This window comes from Puntigrus tetrazona, chromosome 1 (genome assembly GCF_018831695.1).
Source record: "Puntigrus tetrazona isolate hp1 chromosome 1, ASM1883169v1, whole genome shotgun sequence".
Classification (NCBI taxonomy): domain Eukaryota; kingdom Metazoa; phylum Chordata; class Actinopteri; order Cypriniformes; family Cyprinidae; genus Puntigrus; species Puntigrus tetrazona.
In genome coordinates, this window is record NC_056699.1 from 5,148,934 (window position 1) to 5,170,844 (window position 21,911).

Consider the following 21,911-nt stretch of genomic DNA (forward strand, 5'->3'; position numbering starts at 1 on the left):
AATACCTATTGTATAATGCTTTTATCTCATGTAGCTTTGAACAAAAAGGGCGGAAATTTTCTTTGTGGCGTTTGATTCCACACGGGCTTCTTACCGAATGAACGGAACAGCTTCCGGTTTCTAAACCGCTCAGGCAGCGGAAATTATTAAACTCGGCGGAACTAATCTGCGCAGCGTTACGCTCAATTCTATTTCTTTTAACGACATATAACGCCTTTTATTTAGAAGTTATTTGTGGGGAAACGGTGAAATTCAATTTGAGTCTCTTGATTATGGTGTAAACGGGGCAGTTCAGGGACTCTGACAGCGGCAGGTAAGTGTTATATCGATCGCAGCCGAGTTATTTGGCATTTTTTTGAGTTGTATTATTAATGCGAAGAGCTTTTAACCCCTATGTTCCACTGTGTAACAACACATTCATCTCAGTTTCGATATAAATAATGCACTGTGAAATGGGAATCAATGTTTAGTTGCTAATGAACACGTTAGCACAATAACGGCTCAAACCAAACCGGTAACTGGTGATTACGAAAGTTTGTGTTATTTTACTTCATAACATCTGTGTCTGATACGCACGTTATAGTCTCTACTGTATAGAAATGGGTTAAGAGTTTTAATATTCCTGGACGGAAGGAATATTAACTATAACTAGCGGTGCCAGGTTATAGTAATAGATCTGTAATTGATTTATATAGCTGTACGGACTGATTACTCTATTCCTGTACAATGGTATTTACATGACATTCAAAGGTACAAGAATACCACGGTATTGATACAGTACATGTTTAGAACACATGGTATTGCCCTTGTACACTTCCAAAAAATATTGGTGTTTGTATTGGTGACTGCTGTTACTGTGAAAACCAAAAAAAATATGGTTATATGTTTTTTTTCCACACTAGAGCTGTTGGTCCTTTGTGTGCAATTTAAGTTGTGTACATTTTGGGAGTGTAGTAAAATTTTTAGCAAGTCATTTTTTCTCTTAGTGTCATTTTAATGTTGAAATCACTGTAATGTTCAGTATAATGTGAGTCCATACAAAATAGCTTCATTTGAACTCCAGTGTGGTTTGCAGTTTGCCCCAAAAAATCTGTTCTAAATTAATACTTACTATTAATACTTACTGCTTGTTTCAGAATACAAAGATAAGTGAAACTGAATATAATTGATTTACACACTTTAGTCATGCACTCTTGTTGTTGTTCATTAATAGCTTGTTAAATTTCTACAAAGTATTATTTCTGTAATCAATTTTACCCCAAGTGTGGCAAGGCAAAATAGTATTTTATCTTTATCTTTATTTAATATTTATTATATTTTTTTTTATTTTTATTAGAATTTTTGTTTATATGTCTATATAGTTTTTTTTATTAATATTTAAACTAAATGAAAATGAGAAATATCTTGCTGGCATGTAGTTGGAATAAAGTAAGTTTTATTTTATTTTAGAGTTAGCATTAGCTTTTGCTTTACTTCACGCCACTGAAACGTTAAATTTAGTTAAGTACAGTGACCCTGGTGTTCACCGTCTTTTGTATGTGTTGTGTTTCTCACAGGTGTGTGAGAGTGTGTATGTTGGTCTGCTGGTATGCTGACGTTAGCTAGTAAGTTGAAGAGGGAGGAGGGTGTGAGGGCCGGCCGGACCCCTGCAGGCTCCAACGATGCCTCTCATAGAGTGTCCGTCAGAGATCGACTGCTCATCAAAGGTACCAGTCACTGACCAAACACTCCTCCTGTCTGCTGGGATCATGACACTGGAGCAGTGGTTCATGACCAGTTCAGTCCGTTCTAATAGGGCATGATGAATTAGGCATGGAGGTTTTGGTGGGTTGTGATTTCATAAAGGGATAGTTCACTCAAAAATATCTATAATAAAGTTGCCATCATTTACTAAACTTCTGCATCTATCTATCTATCTATCTATCTATCTATCTATCTATCTATCTATCTATCTATCTCCCATCTATCTATCTATCTCCCATCTATCTATCTATCTATCCATCTATCTATCTCCCATCTATCTATCTATCCATCTATCTATCTATCTATCTATCCATCTATCTATCCCATCTATCTATCTATCTATCTATCTCCCATCTATCTATCTCCTATCTATCTCCCATCTATCTCCCATCTATCTGTCTATCTATCTATCTATCTATCTATCTATCTATCTATCTATCTATCTATCTATCTATCTATCTATCTGTTATTATATGTGTTTTATCGTTCTGTCATCTGTCTTTCTGTCTATCTGTTTTTTGTGCATTAATTGTTTGTTCAGTCAATCATTCTTTTGTCCATCGATCATTCTATATTGATTCCATCCATTGTTCCATCTGTTGCTCTGTGTGTCTATCATGCTTGTACACATTGTAACTGGATCATTAATTACAATGTGCCAGATTCTTTTGAAAGAGCAGGCTCAGTCTGAATCTGGAGAGCGTGTTGATGAGTGGAGTTGTGTTGTGCGGTGACTGTCTGCAGGGACTTGTGGTGCCAGTAAACTGGTGTAAGGTGATGTGGTGCAGGCCAGATCAGGAGAGCAGTAGGCTCTATTTATAACAGCCCGAGAGGAGGAGTCTGTATGCCGTTACCAGCAGCTTAAAAAGCACTTCCCATCCACAGTCAAATGCTCAGGCTATTTTCTGAATCAGTGAGGCCATTGGATCCACCCCAACTCAATATTTAGCGAGGGTATCGTGAGAATGCAAGTGGCCATATATAGCTAGCTGTGCCTTGTATCTGTGTTTCAGAGAAGAATAAATGAGTATATAATTCTTAAAAAGAGCTGGTCATGTGCCGCTTGGTAAAAGCTGGCTCTAGAAGTGTCTTTGTTCCCCTTCAGCACTAAACGGCACTCATTCTTTGATCTGTTTACAGAGGTTGCAGAACTTGAGGTTAACCTTCCAAGTGAGTATATTTAGGTCATTGCTGTTATGCTCTAAGGATGCACAATATATTGACACTATTTATTAATAATTAAAAATCTAAATGACTGAAGACTGTGTGTATGTATGTATCTATATATTTATTTATTTTTTTACATTTGCTGTCAATCTTTTAAAAATAAATTAAAATAAATCAATTTAATACATTTAAACAATACTAAAAAGTGTACATTTTTACTCTGTACATTATAGTGCTGTTTATTATCTGAATTCACACCAATTATTTGTTTTAATTTTTAGTGATTTAAATTTTTATGTTCTTTTGTCAACATTAAAATATTATATTATTAAAATATTATTGGCTTAGTATTGCTCTGGTTTTAAAGGCATAGTCTGGGTGTGTTAGCTATAATTCAATTTCTAATATTTATTTAGTTATATATATATATATATATATATATATATATATATATATATATATATATATAAAATTACACTTTTTATTTATTTATTTTCCCCAAACATTAATTATTCTAAATATTTCTGCAGATACCTGTAAATTAACGTTTCCTGATGAAAACAAACTGTATCACTTCCAGTTGGCCATTTCACCAGGTATGGACTTTTTTTTCCCTGAAAGGTTAAATTGTAAAAATTTCTTAAATGCAGATGCTGTTGAACAGTTTAAAAGTGTCGACTCAATATAAGTCCTATGTGCAGAGATTGCAAGAATTTTAAATAAAACATCGTATGCCCTTCACATTATGACAACCTTATGAACCAACAAGATATTATCTTTTGGTAATATTTTCCATTATGTGTCCTGAACCAGCGAACAAACGGCAACAACAAAAAATAATATTAGCAATTTACATGTCTCATTGTTTTTTCGCATTGCTCCTTGTGTAAATAGTCATTTGCTCGTCTGTTTTTCATTGGAAGTACCTGTCAAATGTTATCTATTTTGCAAGTGAAAATATAACCTTACATTTCTGCAAAACACCTCATCAGATGAAGGCTATTACCTTGGTGGAAAGTTTCAGTTTGAGATTGAAGTTCCCGAAGCCTATAATATGGTGGTAAGTGCCTGTGACATATCATAGAGTAATGAGGTAATGCCACACTTATTCACTCGCAGTGCTACGATGATTTTTATTAGTCCATTTGTAAGCAGGCCAGTTAAATAGATGTTTGCGGGCATTACTGATGCTCTGCAGTGTCTGAATTCAATAAAACAGCTGCCTGAGTGTGCCCACACATATATAACACAACCCATCCTTGACCTCAGAGCACCTGTTATAGCCCAGTAAAGACTGTGCAGAGATCCAGACGTGGACCCTCAGCCCTGCTATCCAAATTTAGAGCAAAATCATGAGATGCTACTGAGGCAAAAGGCATCATGCATAACATTTATACAGTGATTATATGGCTTAAAGAATTATTTGAAACCTACAATTAATCTTACAGACTATTTCTATGTCTTTTTCATTTTTGTTTTACGTGTACAAGAGCTTGGACAATCTGCAAACTATCTTCTTTTTTTTTTTGTTCCATTGTATGATTAATACTTTACCATTTTAAAGTGGCGCTAATGCTACGAACCCCACACAAATTCAATCAGGCTGTAAAATGACCGCTTTCCTTCCTGCTTTCCACAGCCTCCCAGAGTCAAGTGTTTGACTCGAATATGGCATCCGAACATTGCAGAAACTGGGGAGATCTGTCTGAGGTATGTATTTATCGTTTGTTCACACGTTTGAATGAATCGGATTGCTTGGATTATTTTGACAGCTGTATTTGCGTTCTTTAAATGGTATTGCATTTATGTTCAAATCTCTTTATTATCTCTATATTTATTTATTGAAAGTTTATTGCGAGAGCATTCAATTGATGGTACTGGATGGGCACCCACTCGTACTCTAAAGGTAATTTGTGTATTTGTAATGTATCTTGGAAAAAAAATGATTACAGTGTTTACTATGCAGAACTGTATTGAACTGCTTAACTTTCTTTCTTTCTTTCTTTCTTTCTTTCTTTCTTTCTTTCATATACTCTTAAACAACTATGCTTTTTAACATTGTTTTATGTAAATCTCCTAGGCCAGTGTCTAGACTATGCTTGTGTCTCACATCTTTTGCAGAGTCTTGCGCGTGACACTGCATTCAAAAAATAGTTAAGTTAAGCATAATGGCTAATCTGTATTTTTCCACCGATTGTTTTTGTCTCTAGGATGTAGTATGGGGACTGAATTCACTCTTCACTGTAAGTGTGTGTACATAAAACAATTTTGAATAATTTACTAAAACATTTTTGTAAAATCGTCATCCTAGAGTGGGTAGACCAACATGTGTGTTGTTTCCTTTTACAGGACCTTCTTAACTTTGATGACCCACTGAATATAGATGCAGCAGAACATCATTTACGGGACAAGGTAGAGCACCAACACACATCTAAGCATGTTTACAGACAAGTCTACTGGCACAGCTTTTGGAAACGTGATGGTTAAAATGAATAAATACACACTCACATGTATGCATATATACACATAAATACATACATGCATATATATATACATACATTATGTATGTATGTGTGTGTGTGTATAAATAAATAATTATGCATATTGGCGACAACATAGTACTGCGTACATGAATACATTGTATATCGCCCACCTCTGTGTTTCATTCAAACCCATAAATTTCCTTAATGCTTCCCGTTTTAGGAGGATTTCAGGAACAAAGTTCAGGACTTCATCAAAAACTATGCAAGATGATGTCTCTGTCGAGCCACTCTCACATGCATGTGACTTTGCAGACGCACGTCGATCCAGACTGCAGCAGAGACAAAATCTCAAACTATTAAAACACACTCGGGCAAAGAAGAAAGTAAACTTGCGCAATGAATGACGCCATGAGTCCCCCGATCCAGATTTGGGAGGGGGGTGGGGGTTGTGGGCCTTGCTGTCCATTTCCGATGGCTTTTTTTTTTTTTTTTTGTTGTTTGTTTTTTGAAGCGGACACTCGTGCAGGTTCTTTTAAATCAAGTTTGCTTTTACCCCCTCCCCCCACAAAAAAAAAGAAAAGAAAAAGAAGTATAAAGACGGTGATCATGAAAACGAGGACGTATAACCTCTCTGATGTCACCTCCTATGCTAGTGCCTCTGTGTTTTTGCCACATATAACTGGACATACGTTGTAAGCCAACTTCTGCAGCCTGCTTCTTCTCAAAACCTGAAAAACCTACGAACGCTGAGATTAATCTGTTCATAAGTGATGTCATAGAAATCCCAAAGCTCCATTGGTTCGTTCGCTCTGGGGGAGGAGCCCACCGACGAGGAATCGCAAAAACATAAAGCACTGATGTCCCGCAGAATACGGTTTCCGAACGGATTCTGTAAAGCCATTTCTTGTAACTCGGCACCTCCCTTCGTGTAAAATCACTGCAGTTATCAGACTACTCCGTATCACACGTGCACACGCGCAAATATCAGAGTATCTGTGCCTCTGAATGAGTTCTAAAACTGCTTCAGTTCAAATATGTGAGGTGTGTGTTTGCGGGTGAATCTCATGAATGTCCGGGTCACATTTTTTTATGGAAGCCAGATTACTCTATGGAATGAAAATAAAAAATGGAATTGTGACCTTTTATCCAACAATTCTGACTTGATTTGCAAAACATATATCAACTCAGAATTGTGAGAAAGTCTGAATTGCTTTGTCTGAATTCCAGGTTTGTATCTTGTTTTTTTTTTTTTTTTTTTTTTTTTTTTTACTTTCCTCCCGAATTCTGTGTTTACATCTCGCAGATCTGTTTATTTATTTGGTTTTTGCTATGGAATGCAAAATAAAAAAGGTTTATTGCAAGTAAGTTGATTATCTTATTTAGATTTTTATTCTCATAATTAAGAGATTATCTCGCAATTCTAAGAAAAAAGTCTGAATTGTGAGGTTAAAAACATGAGAACTCAGAATTGTGAGATTAAAAAGTTTCAATTTCATTATTTTAATCCCGTGTCCTGCATTTGACCCCAAAATCTAAACTGTAAAAACAAGAAACTCTTATTTTGCATATGAGACCTTATTTTTATGATAAATTAAGCATTTTTCCCCCACATTTAAACAATATATAATTTTTCCTGCATTGGGGCAGTGAGTATTTTGTCAAAACTATGCTTAATTATCATCAGATATGACTCAAACACGTTCAGGACGGGTTTCGTGAGATTCACTCTCGCTCTCGTATGCATTTTCGTCAGTGTATACATGTTCAGCTTTACTGATGTGTGCATGTACACAAGAATACTTGTATGCTTGTACCGTGTTTGTGTGAAAGTGCGTGTGTGTGTGTGTTTGAGCGGGAGAGACTGGGATTTTAATACATGTCTGATTTGGTAGCATGCACTGGGCTACTGAACTGCTCAGCCATAAAGCCTGTTCAATTAGTGAGGATTTACTTTATTTAAATTGATTTCTTTTCTCCTTAGAGGTGTATATCCATTTGTAAAGTATATTAAAGAAGAATTCTACCACTAAGTAGTTGTGCTTAATTATACAGTTTGCTTTTAGAATTTAATTAAAAGCAATTATAATAATAATTCATAATTAATATATTTTTTTTTTTTTTTTTTTTTTTATATAAAGCTTGTTGACTTTTGTCTTAATCCATTGAGGCGCCTACCTAGACAGCATTTTAGATGTAATTTGCGCAATAGTGTGGTCTAGGTATTTGGCCGACAAGAGTATGAAATGTGGAGCTTTGCCTCTGTATGTAACATTGACCGTATCCTATAATGTGAATTTGTTTGGAAAGACATACCCTTTGGGAGTCTTTTATCATTGGTTCTCAAAATGTAACGAGCACCCAATGTAATGATATATCATTTAATGCAAATTCTCCTAGGACGCTGTCTAGGCCTGCAGCTCACTGGATGACTGCGTGACTTTTGTCTAGATTTGCAGTTTGGAGAAGCTGACCCCGAGAAGTCCGAAACTCTGCGGATCCCACGGAGAATGGTGAAGTACATGACTGTCACAGACTTTGATTTCACCCCACAGGAGAATATCAACCCGATTTTAGCAAACAAAGTGTTTTCATTTGCCATGCATCTACTAGCGAAAAGGCACATTTTTCGTGAGGTTTTGTCAGTTGGACATGCAGGTGGCTTTCCTCTTTATCATTTACAAAGTCAGCGAGCTTATGATGACAAGTGTATAAAATCTGTTCAGATCTGAAAAGTTGTATGTATTCCAGTTTTAAGGCTGTGTTGGAATACCAATGCACTGCATGCTGTGCAGTATACACTAAATATGGATTATCTATCTATCTATCCGTCTGTCTGCAAAGTTATGTCAATCAGATTACTGTACAGTATTCTTGGTTGTATACTGTACATTTTGGTATTCAGTGCATACAAACAAATAATAATAATAGAAAAAATGCACAGGAGATACACAAACTAGGGTGATTACATGTATATTGTAATCCAGAGTTCATCTGTCTGCAGAAATATTATAAATAGTCAACTCCAGACTGATAATGAACACAGCCATGTTGTTTGTTTTTTATTTATATTCGCACCAGGTGGCGCTATTGTTTCAAAAATGATTTTTCCTATTTCCTCTGGCTTGTACACACGGAGAACATACTGAAGGAATACTTAAACGTGTTAAAATATACATTACTTACTGCATTTTAAAGCTGAGATAGATACAGTACACCCCAACCCTTACCAGCTTTATTGTAATGTAGAAAAGACACGGCACTGAATGTTCGCCGTGTCTTTATACCATGATATTTATGTAGGTTCTTCGTGGGATGGCAGGTTGTTAATGTGCGTGTTTGGGAAACATTGTGTTACCGTGGGGAACCAATCTAAAGAGCATTAAGACTTGCAAAGTTGGTGAAATATTTTTTAACATATTAAAACTTTTAGACATTTCTGGAAATCGCATCCTTAATGTAATTAAATAATCATTCCGTACTAACCATGACTCGGAATGCTGTAGAGTAAATACTAATTTCCCACATAATAACAGATCTGTGTTTGGGGGCGTGTTTTGCCTTAATTGAGTCGCTATTCCATCCTATCAGTGCTTAGGTGGGCGGTGTTCAAGCGCTCAAGGCGCGCGCCCGGGCGCGGAGACCGTAACTCGGTCCGGAATTCAGCGCAGAGTGATGACAGTCCCAACGCAGTCACATTTAGACAAGGAATAACTCACTTGCAGCTCTGTCATTAAATCAACTGATCCAGTTTTGCTTGCAGACATAAACCCAGGCGCAAGTCTAGACCATGCGCTCTATGTGAACAGCTGCGCAAAGACGCACAGGCTGAAAGACATTTGACAGCTCGCCAACGGGACACTGGAGTGGACATGTGAAGAAATGGATATGCAGCCTCTTCATGTGATCAAAATGCGATCTGACATCATCATCCTCCTCATCCTCACTGCTGTGATTGTTCCCCAGTGCACCTCGCAGTCAGGTGAGCGTCCAACTCCCGTGCGTAAAAAGTGCTTATCCGTCCTTCATATCGGTCTTGCCGGATAGCTTTGCGTTCTGGAGTAGCGTTTAATTTAATGCATGGAAACATGTCATGCGTTCAACATTTTCTAACCCGTGAAGTCGCGGTGATCGAGTGTTCTCACTCAGGCAGCGCAAATAGGATACTTCTGTGCCAAACTCCAAGTGGCCAAATTACATCCGCGCGCAATTCATGAAGTAATTTAGTTTTATATGTGCGTTTAGTGATCGTTAGATGTCAGGAAGATGTCAAAACATCCCTCAGAGATCCATCATTAGGGGAAACTGATATCAGAAATGCACTAGCAATGATAAATCACTGTTTGCACCGGCACTGCGCGTTTGCCCACGCTGTTACGCGCGGATATGTATGGATATGTTTCAGTCCGTGTCTTCTGAAACGATATTGTTTCTTGACTGATTCTTGTTTTTTGAAGTGTGAATGATCAATTTAAGTTATTTCATTTGCTCTCCACACGATGGTGGCAGTCAACCGAGAAACATCAGGACAGTCGAAGCGCGGAGCCGTGCGTTTTTACGCATCTTTCTTTATGATGTGTAATGACTGCGGAAGCGCTCTGAACCTTTAAGAATGAACTCATTATGTATTCATAGAAATTTTCACGCTCTGTTTTTTAAGAACACCCCTCACCATCATCATCATCATCATCATCATCATCATCATCATTATTATTATTGATAACACTGTAATTATTTTCTTACTATTATGCTTATTTAACAAGTTTAATAAATGAAACCATTAATTTGACATAATTTTCATAGGTAAATTGTAATTATTTATTATGAAATCTAATTATTTTTCATGCAAACCTGATCCAAATTGGCTCATTTGTTAGACATGTTGCTTTTTTACATAAATTTAATTTCAGCTCTTTTTGGAGTAAATCTGCTAGATTAATAATGGGATAACTAACGAAAATGGTCTATTGGCTGCCTCTGCTCAAGGTTACTGCACCTGCAAAATATCAGGACGTTGAATATTTATAAGCTAATTTAAGTGTTGTTCTAAACAATATAAGCTATGTTGATTGCGTTGCATAATTTTTTTCTGTTAACACAATGCCGTGGTTTGAGCTCATTTCCAGAAGTTGTGCATGCAAATTTGTTCTACATTAATTTTTCATTGTTTCGTAGGCTCGCTTTTGTGGAAAATCATATTTTAAAGCCTGTCCTTTAAATGCTTCTCATTTATGCATCAGCTCACACCTCTGTCAAGAACCGTATGGCACCACATTTGACCCAGGCTTCCATCTGACATTTAAGTTTGATAGAAAATTACTGCTGGTCGACCTGAGAATACGATCAAATTATTAATCATCTTCAACCCAAATTAAGTTTGGTTGGAGAGTTCATGCGAGCCGAGGGAGTGAGAATATTTCCTGTTAATTAATGTAGTCATTGCTCTGGTGTCTAGACGTGAACTTTCTGTAGAACAGAAGGAGTTTCTTTCTTACTAGAATATCCCGATATTAAGACAATTATTATTTATTACAGCCCATAACATGGATTTAATCGTTATCTTTACTTCATACCTTAATTTTGATTGCAGGTATTAAGATGTGTATGCACTGCTACTCTTTACGTATGGACATCTGTATTAGAAGGCTGTTGTTGTTCAAACCATTTCTTTGGTGGAATACTAAAGAAGATGTTTGGGAGTGATGGCCTCAGTCACTTTTTGCATCTATAAGCTTTATTGAATACACCGAATGCAGCATTCAATACAAGATAAGCCCTGTTAGCACAGCCAATATATTTGACGTGTTTATCAATTTGTTAAAACAAGCAAAAACTGCTTGCACAAGGATGCACTTACTATAAATGACCGCGAGGCGAGAGGTTCTGGAAAGTTTAAAAGCAAAAATGTGAAGCGTTTTTACGCAGTTTTTCCACTGAAAGTGTAGCACTGGATTTGTAAATCATCCTTTTAGCAGCGTATTGAATTTTTTAGTGGGATAATGCGTTTAGTTGTAATGTGCGGACACTAGTAAGAAGTCTAGAAGTTTATAGTAAGTGATTTTATCAGACCGCACACTGCCGTTTTATGTTTTTCAAGTCTCTTATGCTCACCGATGCTGCATTTATTTGACCAAAATACAGTAAAATTGCACTATAGTAAAATATTATTACAATTTTACTTTTTTTTTTTAATTACTCATTGCATAGTTGAAGTTTCAGCATCCATTACTCAAGTCTTAATCATCACATTTATCATCAATGCTATGTGCAGCTTAATATTTCTGTGATTCAAATTCAAAAGTGCGGCATTTATTTGAAACGGTCTTTTGAAACATCACAAATGGCTTTATTGTCATTTCTGATCATTTTTAATGCACCCTGGCTGAATAAGAGAACTTTTGACCAATAGCGTATAATATCAAAGGCTCGTGGCTATTTCTTCAGAACAAAGTGTTTCCCCGTGCACTGCATTGCCTTAGACATTTAAAGTGCATTGCTGAAGATGTAACTTTATTTCTTTCCTTATTTTCTGTTATGAAAAACACGACGATGCGCTGTTTTCTGTATCTACTATTTGATTATACTTTTTTTTTTTTTTTTTATCAGCGTTTGACTGTGCTGCCGTTTCGGCCCTTGACCCTCATGTGCAAAATGGTGAAAAAAAAGGTCTTTCTCTATTCAATTGAGCTCAGTCTCTCCGCCAAAGCAAACGGTTGACTTCTTTTTTCAGCATCCTCTTATTGTCCCTGGTGCTTAAGAGGGAATGACATCTTCAATTTCCCGATTCTCTGTACGAAGTAAACCAATAAAGCCTGTTGTAATCCACAGGCTCCCGTTTTTTTAAGAATGGCAGAAAGGCAAAAAAGCGGAGAGGATTTTCTTTTCAGTGGCTGTAGGGTTTGTTTCTCTTCCACTTGTAATTCCTCTCAGAAAACAAATGCCTGCGGGCCTCTTTCTGTAGGACAGGGCTGCCAATACCCCCCTCCTCACTCTACGAGTCTTTCAGGCTCGCTTTCACCCTCCCTATCCGTTTCTCTTTCAGCATCTTCTCCGCGCCGCCTGGCTCGGTGCCCTCACAGTCAGCTGTAATGCCAGTCTTCTCCTCATCCTGTGTGTGATGCAGCCCTGCATTCTTTATTGAGCTTTCGCTGCGAGCAAACGATTGTTGGTTTATACAGGTGTTTAAGCCCAATAAACACGTTCATCATTGTCTTTCCGAGCATCAGGCATTAGAAAGACCCTTGGGTAGTTTTCGAAGAAGATTAAGCGTGTCCCATATCTGATGTTTGCTTGATGAATTGCTTACAGAAATGTTGTGCTGTAGTTTGCTTGTATAACGTTAACATGCAACTGCGACGCGGGACTGAGAGCGTAAAACTGTAACTTTTTTTTGTCGTGGGTGGTTGCTAAGCACGGACGGTTGCTAAGGTGTTGTCAGAGGTTTCTAGGGTTGTTTTTTCTTCTTCTTTTGGCTCAAGTTAAAATAGTTTGCCATCGCAAATGTTAAGGTTTGGTACAATTTTTATCGTTTTTGAAAGACTTGCTCTCTTATGCTCACCAAGGCTGCATTTATTGAACCAAAAATGCAATAAAAATAGCAATGTTCTGAAACATTTTTTGAATTCAAAAGAAACGTTTTCTCTTGTAATAAATTTTAAAATATAGTTTATACGCATGATGCGATGCTGAATTTCACACGATCCTTTAGAAACCATTCTGATATGCTGATTTGTTGTGAAAGAAACATTTCCTAATATTTTCGATATTTTCTGCTTAACCACTATCTGGTTTCAATCTCTTTGCGATATTCAACCCCGATCACTCCTGGTTTAAGCTGGTCTCTAAGCCAGACCAAATTAAAAGTAAGCTTTGGGATCAGCGAAGTGAATGTATAATTGTTAGGTCTTAGGGAAGCGAAGGAAATCACCAATTCATGAGCTTATGTTTGGATCATGAGAGACAGCAGTAGCGTGGAGAAAAATATGGTGAGGTGAGCGTAAACAATATTGCTTTTTTTAATGTGTGTGTTTTTCAATCTTTACGTTCATGTTGGTAAGGTTGCTGGTACCTTGACCTTGGCTGTGTTTCTTCAAAACCGTGAGACATTACTCCCGGGCTTTATGTTCTCAGCGGAGGGCTGGCGTACATCTCCGCTGATCCATCACTCGTTCCAGCAGTAAACATCACACTCTAATTCAAGATGAGCGTGACTGTAATTTAAAGCGACAGCGTCTTAACCGAGAACAATAAAGCAAGACAAAAGCAGACGTCGGTAATTTTAATTTGATAAGCAGCCGATGACGGTGAGAGATCATCTGTTCTCATTGTGCTCCACAGATAATTATTAGGCTTAAGTCATCAATTAAAAGTTTTCTAAGAGCCTGTCATGCTATGTCTGACTTTATGTGGATTTATTTTAAAATGACTAACAATAACACATTCAGAAGTTTGGCCTCTTAAATATTCTTGAAAGTCTAGCTGAAAAAAATGTAAAGTTTATTTCCTAAAAAAATATATTAGCTATTTTTTAGTCAGCCGTAGCATTTTAAACGTATTTTTCAAAAGTGACGTTACCATAAACGTCTATACTATAACTTGTGTTGCGTTGTATTGCGTTAGCATGCTTGCAAATAATGTGTTGGTGTGTTAGCAGTTAGCGTGATAAATTCACGTTGTGCATCAACATCCATGAAATCTGTGAAAGAACCTAACAACAAGTTTTCCAGGAATCCTTGGAAATGAGGTTAAAACTACCATCATGAGACGTTTTAGTCACGCACAGAGAAAGCAGCTCTAGAGCGACCCTTCCGTTGTGAGAATAGCTAGGTAATGCATATTCTCACACACTGAACTCTCTCTCACACACACACAGCTGAAGGAATCAAAGGTTTATCGCAGCTGTGTTGTGGCTTTGCAGGTTGTCTGAGCTCATGGATTCCCCAGGCAAAGATCCTAAATAAAGACATCCTGCTGGCTGCCTCAAACTTTTGGCAGAGTCGCAATAGAAAGCCTTTATTATAGCATCTGTCCATAGGTACATTCAGTGTGTTGGCTGAAACCCATCATCAAGTCTCAGCCGGGTGACAGCGCTCTCTGCATCTCACTCAGAGACACTGAGAATTGGTCCTCTTCTTCTGTTCACTGTCAGTCTCAACCTGCTTTCAGGGCTGGACACATGTTACAATCTTTTTCTTTTGCTGGAAATGACTAAATCAGACGGAAAAGACATTCACTAGGTTATTACTGAAATCTTGCATGCTGGAGTGCAGTACACTAGCGACCACCCACTTCTTCGTCTGCAACAAGGAAGTATTTTTCTCCATAAGGGTTTAAAAAAAAAATAAAAATTAGAAAAGATGCAAAACATTTGTAAGCCTTTAACTTAAAGCAGTTAATTTTATAAAGCACTGCAACTGTCACAATCACCTGATTAATGTTGGTACAAAATAAAACAACAGACTGGGATTTATCATTCATTTACACTTGAGCAGCTCATGATCCAGGGTTTTCAGCGCCTCGCTGCTCAACACAAATTGCATCTCTGCAAGTCTTATAACTTTCATTTGTTTTAAATGAGCATCTGAAAATGCACAAATTTGTAATGAAAATTGTTCATAATATCTGTTGGTCTCCCATGTCTTCCAATAAAGCAGAGAAGCTCTAAATATATATATATATATATATATATATATATATATATATATATATATATATATATATATATATATATATATATATATATATATATATTTTTCTTTATTACATTATTATTACTAATAATACCACACAGTAGTATTATTACAATAGTAATATGTGTCTATGGTTTAATATTATTATTATTATTATTAGTTATATTTTACTTTACAGCACAGTAGTATTATTGCAATAGTAATATATGTCTTATTGGTTTATTATTATTATTATTATTATAATACAGTCAAATTCAACAGGAAACAGGGAGTTATTGATTAATATAATTAATTGCACTTTTTTTGATATTTTGAAAAATATATTAAGCTTAAGCAGATAATACAGGGAAATTTGATATACTGGGAGATTTGTCTTTACTCGTTTGCAGTTTTTCATGAGTTTTAGAGGTCACTTATGAACAGCTGCTTAGAAACCATTGTATAAAACGTATTGTTTAAAGCGGTATAGAAATGAAGTTGAACAGTGCAGATTGGCAATTTCATTAAACGTTTAAAAACAAAACTAAAAAGCACACTCCAGAAATATATTCCATTAATTCTGCAGTCCTTGGCAGGTCTGTGTTGACAGGTTTATACTTCATTGCTAAAAAGCTATTACACTGTGAAGAAAATAAACAGGATTTTCCCGTACTAAAATGTAGTGCGGCTGCAGCTTTTCTTGCATTATTTTTGACATCCGATCAGTTGCTTATGCTTGTATTCTTACTTTAAGCCAAATGCATATGCTAAATGGCTCCACTGAGATGTCAGATCTGCTATGTTGTGTCCAGTTAGCTACAGGAAAGTGCTCCGCTTTGCATTTGCATTTGATGATCTCCAGTATTACTGTATGCTACATATAATTCCTGGAGAAATTCATGTCATATTATTAGGATACAGAATGGTTTACTCTCGCATCTCCGTGGCTGCCCACCAGCCCAAGATAAAACTGAAATGAACCACTAAGGTTAAAATGAAGTGAAAGGTTAATGAGAGGACAAAGAAGCAGATTCGTCCAACAATGTGAATATCTTAATGATTCAGTGACCGGTTCATCATCGATCGAATCATTTATTTTCACAATCATGCAAGCAATATTGACGTGCAGCCCTTTTCTTCAAAGGTGAATCCTACGCACAGGAAAGTCACTAGCCCTCCAGCTGCACGAGTGTCAAGTTAAAAGAAAGTCAAATAAGGCTGGACTTATTAGTTTTAAGACCTGATCAAAAATCCAGCTTCTATTTGAAGTCCTACGTCTGAGTTCTCAGATCGCAGAATGAAATGGCTTTGGTTTTCGCTTGTATTTCCAGCACTCAGAAATGAGGGTGTTCACACTGCTCGTATTTTAGGGTCTCGTCGGGTCTAGCAATGTACCGTTTTCAATTTTGGGGTCAGTAAGAGTTTTTTAAAAATGCTCAGAGACTCTCATGCAAGCCAAGGCTGAATTTAAAAGATAAAAAAACTTAAAATAACACTACATTTTAAAATAATGAAAAAAAGCAAAATAATGAAAATGTCCTGTAAAGTTTTAAATCTGAAATTGCACCGTGTATAAAATTATTGTCTCTCAAAAGAAAGAGTCGACTCTGAATCATTGGAACGAGTCATTTTTTTTTTAAAACATACCCCAGGCCGTTTCATGTTGATGTTAAAATTAAACATTAGCATATTGTCCGCCCACTTGTTGGTCTTTTTCGCTTTGGTCTGAATGTAAATGCGAATTGATTGTTTTGAAACTATTAAAAAGTTGGCAACCAGCTTCAGCAGTTTTTTGAGTGTTCTCAACTTTTGAGAAAGTTGAGAAAACAAAAAAATGAGTTGAAAAAAAGTAACAAAATCTGCTCAAGCTGGTTGCCTTAAACTTTTACATTTTCTCAATTTTACGTTTTTTACAGTGTGGAGCATTTTAAACTAATTGTTTGGAACTCCCAAAACTAAAAACAAATATGTTTCATTACCCAGAATAGGGGGACTTTAAAAACTGTATTTATTCAGGTAATGCAAAATTAGATTTTCAGCATCATTTCTTCAGTTTTCAGTGCATGATCTGTCAGAGATCATGCCAATATGCTGGTTTGCTACTCAAAAAGCATCATCATCGGTGTTGGAAATGAAAGATTTTTAAAAACCCATGTTTTTTACATTTTTTATCGAACGTAAAGTTCAAAAGAACTCAGATAGTCTTTGCTCTCATTTTTGATCAATGATGCAATCAGTCCAAAGTGCACTCTTCCAGAATGACACTAACTTTTGCAAAGAAATATCACGTTTCTTCAGAAAAATGCCAAAATGAGTCATTCAAAACTACAGTTTCTAATCTATTCTCGCTCTCCTTCTTTTTAGCACTTATTCAGCGACGTACACACACACACACACACACACGCACGCCGCATGTCCTCAGAGACAAGGTGATTAATTGGCCTGACTAGGGCTTGTGAAATTTGCGATGGTGGCGCTGTACTCGAGGGGAACCAGCCATTGCCCTGTCAGCTCGAGCACTCCGACACCGTATTCCTCGTCTCCTGAATCTGACAGCTAAAATTAGTCTTTGAGCTCTCTCTCCCTCCGTTTCTCCTTTGTAACCGATCTGCCATTGTTTCACCTCCCCCCGAGGGATAGTTTTTCATCCCTGCATGAGTTATTAAAGTAAGAGGAGAGGGATATGATTTAACGTGCGTGATTACGAGAGCAGTTTGACTGTTTGTTTCCTCTTGAAAAGCTTGTGATTTTTCATTAAAATGCTGCAAATTGTAGTGCCTGAAGATCTAAAGATAAGCAATGAATACTCCAAAACGGCCATGTTTTGCAAGATAAAATGTTGCTAGAGTTACTTTTGGCGCTGCTTATCTTACAGAATAAGGCTTAAAATGGTTTTGCGTTTAACAAAGGGTTAGTGAAAGAAGTTGCATAACCTCCAAACTAACCATAATGTGAGACTTCTATAGATTTCTATACGTTTTGTACTTATATTTTCTATTTGTTTTTGAATTTTTGAAGTGCTAAACCTGTAATGCTTATTTCAATCGGGTTTTATTTGATTTCGTTAAGTTATTATCAAATCGCTCCAAGAAAAAAAAAAGTTATAAAGGCTGTCGATCTTTGAAAAGGTACACTTTTGACCTTGTTTACCTATAAAGTGTGCATATTAGTATCTTAAAAGTATGCATTAGTACCTAATTGGTATGTTTTAGTGCCTCTTAAAAATGTAACATCCCAGTAACTTTTATGTCTTTTTCTTCAGAGAGTGATTAATGGCATGCAAGTAGCATTTGTCCAGCATTAAAAATAGACTAATAAAATAAAGAAAAAATCTAGTAAGCTGGAAATTGAAAGGATAATTGCATTACATGTACTTGTACAAACCATTTAGTTAAAATATAGATGGGAACTCTAGGTGGCGCTAGAAAGTTTAAGAGATTGAACCCAAATTTGATCAGGTGATTTTTCCAAACCTGACGTAAAACTCTGACAAATTTATTACAACTTTTTATGTAAATGATCCTTTAGAGATCATTGTAATATCATAGTGTTAATCTAAGTAGAACACTGCTATGTAATAATAAACAGTTACGGTAAAATTGGTGTCTGTGTACTTTTTTGCTTCTTGGCCCATAAATATATTCCATTTCCCCCCTTTTAATTGGTGTGATATACTTTTATAGATTCAAGCTTTTCTTCTGCTTTCTTTACTCTAGTTCACGCACAGCACTTAGCCTGCTTGGCTTGATTTAAAGAAGCCTAAGATTTAAAGCCTCAACTGGGGATGCTGGGATATTCACAGTAATGGTTCTGCTCAAGAGTTTCTCCAGGTCATTTATCAGGTCTAGCTGGGCGGTATCGAATGAATCACAAGCGCTCCCGACACTTTCGTGAAGGTGGTCTTCTGTGAGACACTAGAATGAACTGAGCAGCTGAGCTTGACGGAGGAAGGTCATGCAGTAGTTTAATGCCTCATCACACCAGACAACCTCTAACGCTTAAGGTCATTAATCACATTAATATTAACTGTTTAATTACACTGTAATTACACGAGCCGCTCTCATTGTATTTGAGCCTCAGTCTCATTGAAATCTTACCCAGGTCACAGAAATGTTACAAATCAACCTCTTTATTGTTATGAAGTTAGTATTTTTGCACTGTAACAATATTTTGATGATAATTAAGCACTAGATAGATAGCTAGATAGATAGATGCATGCATAGAATTAAATAGATGACCTTTTCTCACAAAGTGAAAAAAAAATATTTTACAGTATGCATTTATTTTCTCCTCCAACCCTTCATGTAAATATGCGCCTTCATAAATTTGTATGTTGAGTATGTTTACTATACTTTGCGAACAATTCAACTAATTCTTACAGAAACGTCCTGAATGTCCTCTTTATTGGTTTGTATTCATTCTTTTAATATGATGTTAATAATATAATCATAATAATAATAATAATAATAATAATAATAATATACGATGTACCTTTGGGCCTAGTCGTTGTAGTTGTAGTTAATTTTACATAAAAACAATAGAAACAAAAAATGTGTTTGTGAGTGTGTGTTTGCAGGATTGAACGAAACTGGGCAAATCAGGCCTGACACAGCAGCAACTACAACCCAACAGAGAATTTAATTACATTCTTAATTAAGCTGTAATTCAAAGGCATCCTGTGTGTTTGCGTAAGGAACACAACGCATGTTTGATGTGCCTGCAAACTATTTCTGCCTCCTTATCAGTGCAGGTTTCATATGCACGGCCTGAACCGGCAGCGATAGAAACGCGGGGTACGGCGGGGTGAACGCAGCTGGGCTTCCCGGCTTTCATAAGGCAGCGTAACACAGGCCAGTCAACATGAGCAATCTGTCAGATAAGCCCTCATATTGTTAATACTACCTATAACGAATCAGCACACTGCCACCGGCGAGAACCGTCATGCCACATAAGACCGTCTACTTATTGTTCTGTGCTGTTCTCGGGTAATTCACCTAACTAATTAACCAAATTCTTTCAGAGCCACGCTTTTCCCCTTCTTTTTCGTTTTTTTCCCCTTAAGAAATCCACATTCTGTTATGCACTACGCACACAAATAGCAGCATGCTAAAAATTATTTTTACGTTAGAGGAAAGACAAATACGTTTTATTATATTAGCGCAAATTTCACGGGGAAACATTCTTGTAGCGACATTTATCGCTACGTTTATCATGTGTTGTCTGAAAGAAATGGATGCATTAAAGTGAGATTAAAAAGTGGAAAAATCATTCTGTAATATATAGGTTATCGTTTCGTCAGGTTTAGGTAATGTTCGTTTTGCTGTGTTGAAACCCTTAAACACGTACACTTGCAGCATATTTTAAATATTTATGCCTGCATTTTGAATGTTCATGCAAATCAGTTCTATCAGAGTCTAGTTCCTGCGCAAACATCTTAAACTAAAGCCGCATTGATCTTTACTTTTAATCTGCTGCCCAGCGTGAGACACCAAGTTCTTTAAAAGTGCTCTGATTTTTGCACAGCATGAGACAAACAAGTTGATAGTCAACTGCGGTTCTTTTTAACTCATTTATATTTGTGTATTTTTCTTGATGGACCTATCAACAACATTTAGTATTTCTCATGCTTTCTAGTGCTGAAATGGTTTTATGCTACTGTCGCTCAGTGTAACAAATTCTAAGAACAAAAAGAGAAGGATGACCTACATACCTTATCAGGGCTTTTTTGGTCACTTATGCTTTCATGCACATTTTTGCAGTGAGCATTTGCCCATTTAGATTGTCTTCCTTTATCACAATTCATTTTCACTGGACAAATGCATTATTTAATTTTATTTAATTTTATTATTGTTTTAACAAGCTTTGAGATTTATTTATAATATATATATATATATATATATATATATATATATATATATATATATATATATATATATATATATATATATTACCAAGAAACTGCAAAATAGGTCATTTTATTGTCATTATTTTATTTTATGTTTTAAAAGTTCTTGTTTTTTTATTTTTCCTGTAGTCCTGTTATACTGATTGTATTTTTGTTTTTAAACAGCTTTTGAGTTTTTTGCAGTTTAAGTGTGATATTGTACAACATATAGTACTGTGCATCATGCTGCGTTCCATTTTGAACATACCCAATGTTTCATTCACTAACAATGACTATTCATTCACTTAATGTCTAATTCTAACTCGACTGTAAGGAAGTGTGATGTCTGGGACTGTAACTCTGGGGAGACGCTGGAATTCTATGCAAACAACTAAAGTGTTGTTCGGGGTCTTCTTGGAACACTTACGAGTCATAATTTGTTTCAGTCTGACCCTTTTTCTTCGTTAAATTAATTGATGCAAACCTTCCAAGTCAACTAATGATAAAATGAATAAGACTTTGAAAAGGTACAGGGTGAACATACAGCCTGCTTTGTGCCGTATCATCAGTTCTCTGTGTTTTCTTTAGATTTTGGCCCTGGAGGTTTTCTCTTACTGTGTATTAGTTCTATGCTACTTGGTTGGAGGTCTAAAATCAGCTAGTAAGAATCGGGCCCCAGCAGACTTTACCTCCTTTCTGCTTAATTGGAAGTTTGTGAGTCCAGAGGGGAGTTATTGATTGTGTACCGACCTGCGGGGAGAAGATTAGAGGCTTTTGTGATTTTCCCTCATTACTACTAAACCAGAGGAGGTTTCCATGCTTAACTAGATTGCTTAAAGCAGCCAGCCTTGCCTTAAAAAACAATTATATAGCATTAGAAATGTTCTAATTGTTGCATATGTGAGTGTATTGTTATATAACGATCACTGGTTCAGAGCTAATTTTTCTGTTTCTTAAATATTGTTTCTT

General features: G+C 36.3%; 2 protein-coding genes across 2 annotated transcripts in view; both read left to right on the forward strand.

Annotated features, from left to right (window-relative positions):
• Positions 1-94: 94 nt before the first annotated feature.
• Positions 95-7,423, forward strand: ube2f (ubiquitin-conjugating enzyme E2F (putative)). Its single transcript, XM_043240779.1, has 10 exons — positions 95-313; positions 1,557-1,706; positions 2,884-2,913; positions 3,441-3,506; positions 3,903-3,970; positions 4,550-4,620; positions 4,759-4,816; positions 5,121-5,153; positions 5,260-5,322; positions 5,614-7,423. Exons 2-10 carry the CDS (start codon positions 1,589-1,591, stop codon positions 5,662-5,664), a joined length of 558 nt encoding a protein of 185 aa, XP_043096714.1. The 5' UTR covers positions 95-313; positions 1,557-1,588; the 3' UTR covers positions 5,665-7,423.
• Positions 7,424-9,045: 1,622 nt separating this feature from the next.
• The window catches only part of erbb4a (erb-b2 receptor tyrosine kinase 4a), a 136,462-nt gene continuing 123,596 nt past the window's right edge, over positions 9,046-21,911 (forward strand). Inside the window, exon 1 of the mRNA XM_043240427.1 lies at positions 9,046-9,372. Coding sequence (XP_043096362.1) covers positions 9,273-9,372 — 100 coding nt within the window. The 5' untranslated portion in view covers positions 9,046-9,272. The remainder of the gene's footprint in view (positions 9,373-21,911) is intronic.

What these genes read in the sequence shown, in the direction of transcription:
- ube2f (XM_043240779.1), top strand. Translation starts at nt 1,589, where the DNA reads ATGCTGACGTTAGCTAGTAAGTTGAAGAGGGAGGAGGGTGTGAGGGCC. An exon ending in CCGAAGCCTATAATATGGTG is followed by an intron (nt 3,971 to 4,549) that starts GTAAGTGCCTGT and finishes TGCTTTCCACAG; the next exon opens with CCTCCCAGAGTCAAGTGTTT. An exon ending in CACCCACTCGTACTCTAAAG is followed by an intron (nt 4,817 to 5,120) that starts GTAATTTGTGTA and finishes TTTTGTCTCTAG; the next exon opens with GATGTAGTATGGGGACTGAA.